The 11,219-nt window shown below is 52.0% G+C and overlaps 1 protein-coding gene across 4 annotated transcripts; it reads right to left on the bottom strand.

The window, feature by feature from the left end:
- Positions 1–353: 353 nt before the first annotated feature.
- Positions 354–10,957, bottom strand: TPST2 (tyrosylprotein sulfotransferase 2). 4 transcript variants are annotated; one of them, XM_062590066.1, is made up of 7 exons: positions 10,877–10,957; positions 9,823–9,890; positions 5,624–6,539; positions 4,009–4,207; positions 2,631–2,681; positions 1,575–1,622; positions 354–815 (listed from the first exon to the last, which is right to left on the bottom strand). In XM_062590066.1, exons 3-6 carry the CDS (start codon positions 6,457–6,459, stop codon positions 1,593–1,595), a joined length of 1,116 nt encoding a protein of 371 aa, XP_062446050.1. In that variant the 5' UTR covers positions 6,460–6,539; positions 9,823–9,890; positions 10,877–10,957; the 3' UTR covers positions 354–815; positions 1,575–1,592. The 4 variants fall into 4 exon arrangements, with proteins under 4 accessions (XP_062446050.1, XP_062446051.1, XP_062446049.1 ...); XM_062590067.1 differs by lacking the exon at positions 10,877–10,957 and adding an exon at positions 10,198–10,214; XM_062590065.1 differs by lacking the exon at positions 10,877–10,957 and adding an exon at positions 10,131–10,194.
- Between the last annotated feature and the right edge of the window lie 262 nt (positions 10,958–11,219).

The following is an 11,219-nucleotide window of genomic DNA, read 5'->3' as shown; positions in this document are numbered from 1 at the left end:
GCCCCGAGCGGGGACCCGCGCCGGGACCCCCGCGGCCCGGGCGGCGGCGGGTCGCCAGGAGCCCCGGCCCCGAGCGGGGACCCGCGCCGGGACCCCCGCGGCCCGGGCGGCGGCGGGTCGCCAGGACCCCCGGCCCGAGCGGGGACCCGCGCCGGGACCCCCGCGGCCCGGGCGGCGGCGGGTCGCCAGGACCCCCGGCCCGAGCGGGGACCCGCGCCGGGACCCCCGCGGCCCGGGCGGCGGCGGGTCGCCAGGACCCCCGAGAGCGGGCCCGAGGCGAGGCCCCGCGCGGCCCCGTTGTTCGTGTCAGAGCAGCACGGGCAGAGCGCGCCGTAAGCAAGGAGCCGAGCACGGGACGGGCGGCCTCATATATTAACTCTTAAATAGATTCTGTAAATCACAAGCGAAGGGAGGGCAGGAGGCGGCTCGCGGACCGTCACTCGTACAACAGACGCTCTGCGGGGTTATCGCACCTATCTCTGCTTCGTGAGTCAGAGAACAGCACTACGAGACACGTAAACGCAGCCTTAAAAAGTTCTCAGTTAATTGAATATAAAATCTCTTTCCAACGCGCTTTGAAGTTGCAGTCAGAATATTCATTTCCACAGATTCTTTTACCACGGAGCATTCAGAAAAGGTAGACAACTGGTACTTGAAGTGTAAAATGTTTGGCCTTTGCAAATAAACGCAAAATACATTCCTCGTATAGCAGTCATTCTGGCAATATTATTAGCAAGCAATATGCTTGGATAACGGATTTCCACTTTTGCAATTGCAAACTTCCTGTTGGACAACAGAAGGCTATTTGCAGCGTTCTGAAAGACAAGAAACGCACAACCTCAAGGATAAGATACAGACAGATTTAACGCAGCAAATGCATGACTAATAGTCTTAAACCAGCAGCTATAGATAAATATCTAACAATTTTTTATAAGTCCCAGCTCCAGGATAACGAGCATACTTTATCCATCCTTATTCAATGCTTCTGCTTCTTTAGCACAAGATACTGCTTTTAAATATAAAGCAATTTGTAAAGGTTCATTTTTAGAAAGGAAATTTTCATTCATAGTTTAGCATAGATGCTACCTGAAGAGAGAGACAGAAAAACATCCAAGATATTAACCATTGTTTCTGGAGAAGAAATCAAGGGTTGGAGTTTTGTTTTTCCCAACAAACTAACAGCATATGTGACTGCTCTCTCTCTTCTTCCGTGAGGGCAGTGCACATCCTAGCAGGCTACCGAGGGAGCTGCTTAGCACAGCTCCACATTCCCACACTCCATTTCAATGTTCCCAGCAGGGCTATTCAGTAATAACTCTCCCAAATGGCTGATTTCGATTTTGCTGAAGTAAGCCTGTTTTCAGAGCTTAGAAAAACATCTTCTCACAAATCCTCTCAAGGAGGTAGCACGATTGTAGTTAAAACTTAAAGCAACTGTGAAGGATCATTCACATAAAGAGCAGGCCTGGAGCAGCTCAAATCAATGAGCACAAGAAAGCATACAGGCAAAATACTAACTCTGGAGCAATGCAGGTAAATTTGCATGAGTTCCAAATTAACATACAAGGACTTACCTGGAAATCATAAGTTTATTAGTGAGAAGATGACGTATTCTGAGTCACCTAGAATAAGCCAAGAAGGTAGAAGGATTAGTTTTCTGTCACCACTTGCAACTCTGAACATCCCCAGTGTTCCAAGAAGCAAGAAAGGGAAATGTTCAGGACAGAAAATCATGGCAACTACGGAGAATCAGCAGGCACAAGGTTTTGCTAAGAGCCTACAGTCCCCTCCTGACCTCGCATTCCCTCGGCTGCGTACCACGCAGCCCAAACCATACACACTTGCTTCATTAGCAGCCCTGTTTTCTCATCTCCGATTCTGGCTATACATCTTTCCACGTGACACTTGGGCAATGGAGATAAATCATGCTGCTTTCTTTAGGAGTCAACACGTTGAACAGGTAAAACCCAGGACCTTTGACTGAAACAGCGTACACTCAGTACCAATCTGCTGCATCTCCTATTCATGCTGGCAGCACTTTCTGGAGAACTGAGCGTTACGTGCAATGGCTGTTGGATTGCTCTGCTTTATAAAAGATGGTTATCAATTGTTTTCAAACATAGCACTGTAAGGAGGGAGTTGCATACTTTCAACACTTGAAAACAGTCACACAAGTACAAGAACCTAAATTTGATAAGCCAGGCACTCCCTAAACACAACAAGGCCCAGGACAATGAAAACCTTAAGAGTTAAGGAACAGACAAGGTGGGAAGAGTTTTAAAGTAACAGAAGAAAGCACACAAGTCTGATGAGCGACCACAGAGCTCCACAGCAAGAATCCATAAGCAAGAGCAAGCCAGGAGAGGTGATGGGGATGGACAAGCAGGATGTGAGCAGCACAGAATACCATTAGGATTTTATAGGACAAGACACGATATCAAAAACATGGAGGGAGGAAGTGGTGCACGGCATGAGGGAAGGGAATACAGGATGGGCTGGAGGACAAACTAAAGATGTGAGCATGACCTGCAGCTGGGCTGCCCAGCCTGCATCTGCCCAGGGAGGGAGCAAGCACCAGGCACCCAGGAATAACCAGCAGGGAAAAGCCCTGAGAAGTGCCAGACGCTTACCTGAAGATGACCTTTCAAATTGGCTGGCGTTTTATAATCCCCCTTCAAAACCTACAGAAAAGGCAAAATGAGAGTGACCCCGTCTTGAACAGTGGCTGTACGAATATCAGTAAGTCCACCTCATTAACTGCAGGGATTGCCCCAGTGTATCTGAACCAACAGAGATCTCCTGATGGGCATTTGTTCTACATCATGCTGATGTTGGGGAAATAGCGGGAGGTTTCCTCCTTAGTGACTTTGTAAGCAAAGACAGGGAATGGCAAATGGCATGCTGCTGGTGCAGAGGCCGGACAAAGGCAGGATCTCTGGATCCCTCCTTAACCTGAAACAGGAGAGTATTTAGGCCTTTAGCGTCATGCCAGTTCTCCAAATTTGTGCCAAGTACTAGAAGGTCCACAGCAGAGACTCCAAGAGTCTCTTAACCCTGCTGGGGGAAAATGTTCATCCAAATCATCCGTGTCCCTAAAGGACTCTCAGCACACAGAGCAAGGAGGAACTATCAGAGACTAAAGTATTCGGAGCGCAAACCAGCCCAGGGAAACTCTTCAGAGCTTCCTGTTTAGTGCTGTTACTTTCCTGTCAGCTTATGGATCTGCTTATAGCACACCAGGGACCAGTCCAGCCTGCAGGCGTTCCTCCACGCCCATCGGTGTGACAGAGGACATCTGGCCCGAGAGCACCGTGACGGGGTGTGCACGCAAGGCTGGTGAGGCTGCCGAGTCCCACCACAGTCTGAGGAGGAGCTGGTCTGCTTCAAAGCGTGAGAAAAATTCCCTCTGTCTAGTTACTGCTGTCTGTGGCAGAAACATGTGGCAATATTCTGAAAAAAAATCCTTTTGGTCTTTGCCCAAATGCATTACCCGCCTCCACTTACTCACATTCCTCCTGGGACTGTGGGGAGCGGCAGTGAGCTACACATGAACATAGCACAGCCTAATCCCTTCTCCTGGGGCCAGACTGGAGTTTCTAGAGCCAACAGCTTTGCATCTAGATAACACAGCACCGCTCCCTTGCCTGGTATCAAGAACTGGGCTGGATCAGGGAGGGGCAGGCCAGTATCTGCCACAACAGAAGAAACAACCACCACCACAAAACTGTAGGGAACATCCTCAGTCTGAGCCACACCAGACTCAAGCTACTGCATTTGTCTTTGTTTTAAAGTAACCTCAGTGTAACTGCATGTCTATCATTCATGGTCTCACCAGAAAAAGAGAGCTTTTGTTTCTCCAGTGCTCTTTTTTGATTTCATTCAGCAACCTCTTCTACTGCAGAGGGCTCTGCGGGTGCAGGGCCTGCACAGGCGGCCTCTGTTCCAGGGTCAGCCCACCCTTCCCGTAAGTGCCTGGCTGTGCTCCAGGCAGACAGCAGCGACACTCACTCTGTGCGTGTTGTTGACAACTAAAGGGTCCGGATTGCCGTAGTTGGGCGGATTGGCATACGGGTCGTAGCCGAGCCTGGCGAGCATCGGCGCTATGTGGGCCATGTCTTGCAGTACATCCCCTGGGATGTGTCCGATCCATTTAGATAACGCCTCCATGTTCACAGGCTTGATAACCTGGTCTGTTGATCTTTCTATCCTGGAAAAAATAAAATAAAAAGGAAAACAAGACACTAAAGTTGCTTTCAATTGGATTTCACATGTATATTAGGCCGAGACAGAAAAACCTTCAGCTGGTTAACTACCCTCTGAATGCCCAAGATGTACATGTAGCTCAAGTGTTGTTGAGTCCGTGTCAGGATCAAACGCTCCCAAAGCAGGGGCTGGAGGCAGAGCCATCGGCGAACCCAGACGCGCCGCTCTCAGGGCAGCTCCCATCAGGACAGCAGTAGCTCCCTGCCCTCCAGCCTCGGCTCTGACAGCCCCTCTCCAGCTGGTGCCTTTAATCTGAAAGGGCTGGACCTCAAGAACATTGTGGGTTCAGGTGAGCCACTTGCCTTGCAACCAGGTTCGGGCACTAGGACCGACAACGCCATCTCAGAGCACGCCAGCACAGGAGGTCCTGGGTGGGGGGCCCTTGCACAGCGCAGGCTCTCCCCTCCCACCCTGCACACGGGGCGACTGATGCTCAGCTCCAGCTATGCAGCATCTGCTCAGCACTGAGCCAGAGGAAACCACACCCGACAAGGCATACATCACTCCCCACGTTAGAAGGGATAAATATACACAAAGACTGCAGATTGTGAGCTGAGAGAATTACCCAACTGCTGAATCATAAAGCATATGCAATTCCACACAGGCTTTTCAGGAAGAGTACGTTAGTGCTGAGGAAAGCAGAGCCGAAGAGCACGCCCCTTGGCTGCCTTGGGGACAAAGCAGTGCAAGGACGCCCACTGCTCTGAATGCACTTTGCATGGTTCCCATACAGGACGGATTAATTTTTGCTAAATTTGACTTAAGCTTCCACCCAGAAAAATAATGAAGCAATAAATGACTGAAAGGAGCTGGGTCAAGCAAGCACCTCCTGGAACAAAAGAGAAGAGAAGCTAGGGAGCAGTGGTGCACGCCTCCATGAGAGGAAGTATTTCTTTTATACTGCAGTGCCAACACCAAACATGGAAAGAATTAGTGCAAACTACTGAAAGCAATTCATTAACAGCAAAACTGTAATCCCAGTCTGAGCAGATATTTGGGGACAGGTGGAGAAAAGAGTCATTAAAAAGCTCAAGTTTCTGAGTAAGCAGTTCTTTTCAATTAAGACACCAAAATTGCTTCCACACTGTCAACAGCAGATGAATAAAATACTGTCACCTGCTTTTACAATCCTTGCTTAACAAGTTGTTCAACGGAGTACAACATATTGCTAATATTCAAGCTGTGTTTTATTTAGAAACACAAAGCCTACAGCAGCAACGCGGGATGTGCTACCACTTCTGCCTCTGAAAACTAAGAACAAACATAAGCAAAAAATCTTTACCCCCCAGTTTTGGCCTTGACCTGCTTTGTCTAATGGAAATACTCTTCGAAAAGCAGAGGCAGTAGCTGAAACACTCACTTGGAAAGAGACACTCCACCGGGCTTCCCTATCAGCTCTTCATGGTGCAGCACCGCATCACTCCAGGAAATACCTAGGAACTTCATGATGGCATGCATGGACTGCTCGGGGTGCAGGACTAGCTGCTCATAGTACACCGGCAGGCACCGGGATCGCCCGATCTCCAAGCACTGGGAATACATCACCTCGATTGCTTTGTTCCACTTGGTAAGGCAGTCTCGGTAGCTGTTCAGGTCAAAGCCTGCGATTGTCACCTTCCTTGTGATCATTGAGTGGACAGACGCCCGGCCGTCTCGAACCATGAGGAGGAATTTGGAATTGGGAAACAGTCTGGACAGGTAGACAGAGGACTTTAAAGTGAAAGGGTCCTTGTTACATAAATACCTGGCTGGCTCGCCATGCTTGGCGATGACTTCCAGTATAAAGGCCTGCATAGCAGCGTCCAAAACTTGGTCTGTCACTCCTGCTTCGTCCAAGCGCATCTTCTCCCGTCCCGACTTGGACCAGGCCTGGCGCATGGCCAGCACACGGGGAATGATGCGGGTCTCCTCCCCGCAGCGGACCTCAGGGTGGGCATCAAGCATGGCTCTCATCAATGTTGTGCCGCTCCGTGGGACCCCGCCAACGAATATCAGAGGCATCTCCTTGCTATAACGGTACTCAACCTGGTTGGAGTCCACCATGACCAGCTCCTCGTTCTCAGGTCTCATGAGCCTGTGCCTCCTCTCGCTCAGGACCTGCTGGCACTCCAGGACCTGCTGGCCGAGATGCAGCGTGACCATCAGGGCAGCCACCGAGCCAATCGCCAGCAGTACTCGCCTCATGGTGACCCGCATCCTGTTCTCCACATAGGTTGGAGACCAATGTGTGACCACACTTCAGCTTTCAGCTAGCGAGCGTTCGATCCTATGTGCACCTGCAGAAGAAGCACAACCAGTTCAGCGGAGCAGGAACAGCAACACAGCCACCCCACACTTTCTGCCTCACCTCACGGCACTCAGGAGGCTCAGGCATCCAGCCTCGCTCCCCGTGCTCCTTCTGGGATGCTGACACCATCCCAGGCTTTCATCACCTCTTTTACTTATCAGCAATGTACAGGCTTGGTGCCTTCTACCCACAAAGTAATTAAGGTCTGTCTCAGAGCACACCCAAAGAGATAATTTCTTGATTGTTTCTGTTCCCAGAATCACAGGTTTACAGCTTGAATAAAGCTCCACAAAAGTTCAGGAGAGGGAGGGGACAAGCTTACCCAGTCAATCCATTTCCCTAACACAGTCTAATTTAGCCCTCATCTAGTTATTCATTTGGATCAAGCATGTACTAGCTTAGGAGAAAAAACACTCCAGCTTTACTTCCACCAAAATGGTAGCAAACATTTCAAGTGTTTGTTCTGTCCCAGATGAATCCCAAACCCTCCTTACAGCCTTCCTCTGCTCCAGCACAGAGGTCCCCTGCACTCAGCACACCACCCTGCTCAGCTTCATCAGCCACCTGCTTCCTTTCTACTTTTGCTTTAGTTTAACATATGTTGCCACGGGCGGGGGGGCGGCTGAAATAAAAAAGTATTTCATGCAAATTTCAAAGGTCCAAGTCAAGAGAAGCAATCATCAATTAGAATGAAACAAGCTGTTTGAGAAATTAAACCAATTTGAAGGGTAAAGTGTAAGTAATAGCAAAAAATCCAGCCAACATTAAGTACTCTTCTCCCAGACACTGACCTTGCATAAAACTCCTTGGAGACTTCATCTGGCACTAAGATGGGTTTTCTGCTCCTTGGTGGGATATTCCAGCAGGGAGTCTGCTGTTTCCGCAAGTCTCCTGCTCTGCCGCTTCCATAGGAGCCCTAGGAAGACTGGCACAGCTCCCCACACCCTCCCTCCTTCTCGCTCCAGTTGTGAGCACAGGTTTTGCAATCCTACCCTTGGGTCACAGAGGGATTTCAAGTTCTTTGTGATTACATGGTTTGGGCGGGAGTTGAATGCGAGCGGAAGGAACTGGACGTCCATGCACTTTATTTCACGGACAATCAAAAGCAGTGCTTGAGAAAAGCTGTTTCTCCTCAGACTCTCTTACTGAAGGACTGCATTTAGCAGTGGCCCATGCAAAAATTCCTTGAAGCTGTTAGCAACCGCCACGGCTCCCGGCTGCCAAGCAGCCCGCTGTTTCCCTGCGATACCTGGCAGCGCACAGGCTGCCCGGAGCCGGGTGCTCGGCTGGCTCCGGCCTCCGCTCCTGTGCCAGCCCCTTTATACCTAGCTCCACCTACCTGCACTGATCCAACTGTCAGCTTCCCACCTAAATTTACCCTCGTTTTATGTAGTTGTGCTCATGCAGTCAGCTTACCACGACATAACGAGTTAGCGCCCATCTGCCCCACATTGTAACTAGCCAGGTACAGCATTTCCCATCCCACCAGCAAAGAAACGTAGTCAGTAGAATTGCTTTCATGTTGGTTTAGCTCCACGGTTAATGTCTTGGCTAAACACCTCATCACGGTTTCAAACGCATGCCCATAATCTATATAAAAGTCAAGTGCTAGTAAGTTTGATTAGATCATTAATCACTTGGAACAAGAAACAGTTCTCTGGCATTTATGGAGCTAAGTGCAGCGTCAGAGCCATTAAAACAACAAGTACTCCTCTACTGCACCTTGCTATCTCGATCTGCTCAGTCACGTACATATGCCCAAATGTTCACCCTAAACATAACTGTAAAGCCCACAAGAGCCATTTCAATGCATTGTAGTTGGAGCAGTCAGGATTTAAGGCCAACCAGAATAAATAAGAATATGTAGACCAAGACAGGCTAATCAGGAGGAGAGATCTGTATTTTAAAGAGGAGGCTGCAAGTGCAGAAGCACTCACTGCTCTCTGCAAAAATAGCTGAAGCGAGCATTTCCCGCAGCGGTTCTGCTCGCAGCGCCCGTCTGCGTGCTGCGGGGACCGTGCGCAGGGCAAAAAGGGAAACTGCTCGTTTGGGTATGCAAAGCGGGAAGCTGGCTGCGAGCCGCGCAGCACCATCCCTCGGCTCCAGGCCCTTCTCCCGCCGGGGACCGGCGCTGCAGCGGGATCGCCGCGGTGCTGGGGGCTTCCTGGAAAGCCACCAGCAGAAGCAGGGATGCCACAGAATGCTTCGAACGTAGGGAAATTCTTCAGCTGGGCTCAGCCTGCCACGGGGCAACAGGAAACAGAGAAACCCAGGTGCTGACAGCTGCGATCGGGGAACACAGCTTCTCCACTGCTGCTGTGATTTGAGCTCTCCCTGCTGCTGTAACACACCACTTCCCTCATCAGCAGAAACCCAGTTGTGCCAACTGCAAAGCAGCAAGGGGGGCCCAAAGGGCCTGAAGCAACCAAATTTCTCCAGTGGGATTACCCCAGTTCACCCAGACCTGCTAAACGATCACCTGTAAGCACGCTCAGAAACACTGTGCTGAGCGACTGTAAATACTTTCAGCTTGTTTTTAGCTGTTTATCATCATCTCCAGTAAGAATGTTCCAAAATTTATAGGGCTTATTGGACCAAGAGAGAATAGGGATAGGTCATTTCCTCCACAGCAGATATTCTGGTGTAAAACATTATGGCATAATTAGGCAGCAGGACTCGCTGATCAGAGACGATCTTCCAGTCCTTCTGTTGCACAAATTGACTCCAAGAGTTTAACTCAAGTAAGAGCTGGGGAGTTCTCAGAGGCTTTTCTTATACACGACACCATGGACTTAAAATCACAGGCAGTGCAAACCAAAGCACCGGGGACTGACACAGGCCCGCAGCAGCTCGCACAGCCAGCAAGCCCCGAGTGCGCAGAAGACGCGGCTGTGACCCGGGGACACCACGGCACCGACGGCGTGTGACCCAGACAGCTGACAACCGCATCTCGGGCTGCGGATGTGGCAAGGGTCTTAAAGAAAACGGAATCGAGCACGAAGAAAGATGCAAGCTAGCAGAGAGGAGATCATAAAGCAGCAACAAGCAGGGACCCAGAAGGTCCTATGCGTAGGAAGTCCCTTGTATGCTGCACGCTGATAAGACATCAATATCAACAAGGCTTAAACTGTTTCTTGTAAGCTTGTGAAAGCAATAAAATATTAATAAAGCATCAGCAGAGGTGTGGAGAGACACATGAAATATTCATCAGTCCACTCCCAGCGTCACAGGGGAATCAACGGCTCTGGCAAGCCCTCTCCCTACGTGCTTACCTTTCCCGGGTAAGGGCATTCTGCTGCTAGCCGAGCTTCATGCTGAAACACAGGTGGCCACCAAGTACCTAACCGGGAAGAAAAAACACAACATTGAGCTGTTTGGCAATGCTGCACCGTCACAACCCGACCGGGCGCGAAACCGAAGCTCCCAGATCCTCCCCGCGCCCGGGTTTCCCGCATTAGGGAGCGGAGGGGAACCCCACGCAGCGCGACCGCCCGCAGCGCGAGGCCGGGCTGCAGCCCTGCAGCGCCGAGCCCCCGCGCCCTGCTCCAAGGCTCCCGCCTGACCCCAGCCCGGTCGGCACCCGCCGCGGGGGCTCGGCTCCAAGCAAGGCCGCGGCGCGAGCCGCCTCTCCGGAGGCGCTTCCGCACCGCTGGGGGTTGTCGGGCGCCGGCAGCAGCGGTTTAGCAGCCCCCCCGGCACGGCACGGTGCGGCACGGCGCTCCGGAAGCGGCTCCCGCTCTCGCCCTTGCGCACCAGCGCGTGCTTGCAGACTTCCTTCCTGACGCCGGCCGCTCCGGCACGGCGACGCCGCGGCGCTCCGCGGCCTCCTCCCGCGGGCCGTCGGGAGGCGGACGAACACCGGGCGCAGCCCCCGCGCCGCGCGGGCGCCCGGGACCCGCGTCGCCGGGAGCAGCCAGCCGGTGCGCGAGCAAGCGCCCGCGGAAAGCGGCGGCCAGGCTGCACGAGCAGCCGAGCACCACGCGCGTCCTCCGTAGACACTGCGCAAGGTTTCAGGTGTAGTTCTCAAAGCAGTGAAGCGTTACCCACAAACAGCAAGAAGCTTTCAGAAGTCTGATATGATTAAAAAATGCATTTTCTTTAAACCATCTCCCCAAACAGCTCCTATTAACTGCAACTTCCCCAAAAGGCCCAGGTGTGACACGTTTAGCTCAAGTCACTGCATCCGACGAAACGCTGCAAACCCGCTCCCGCGCAAACCCTGCGCCGGGACATCAGCGCTGAACTCACATCTTCAAAAAACATCAACAAAATCAACACGAGCCATCGATTAAGTCACGCGTTGTGCGCTACACCAGAACAACCCACATCGCCTCAAGGCGATCTCCGCTGGGTCGGGCTGAGCTCGGAGGACGGGCACCCCGGGGAGCGCTCGTGCTGCGGCAGGCAGGCAGCCGTGCTTCCCGTGCTCGCTTTCGGCGTGCTAGCTTGCAACGCGCGCTTCCAAACACGCACGCTCTTCCAGACATTTTCCTCTAGCAGGACATACACGCTCAAATCCCGAAGAGGCAGCAGCACGTGCACAAAGGGGCCAAAAAGGTCCAGTAAGTCAGGGTGAAGAGCAGGCAGCAGGCGGAGGAGAGGCGAGAGGAGGGCAGCGAGGCGCCGGGTGCTTCTCCCCAGAGGGCTCAGAGGTACCTGCAGGAATCTG

Source organism: Rhea pennata, chromosome 17 (genome assembly GCF_028389875.1).
Source record: "Rhea pennata isolate bPtePen1 chromosome 17, bPtePen1.pri, whole genome shotgun sequence".
NCBI lineage: Eukaryota > Metazoa > Chordata > Aves > Rheiformes > Rheidae > Rhea > Rhea pennata.
Note: the sequence above shows the minus strand (reverse complement) of the source record. Positions and strands in the feature narration are given on the sequence as shown.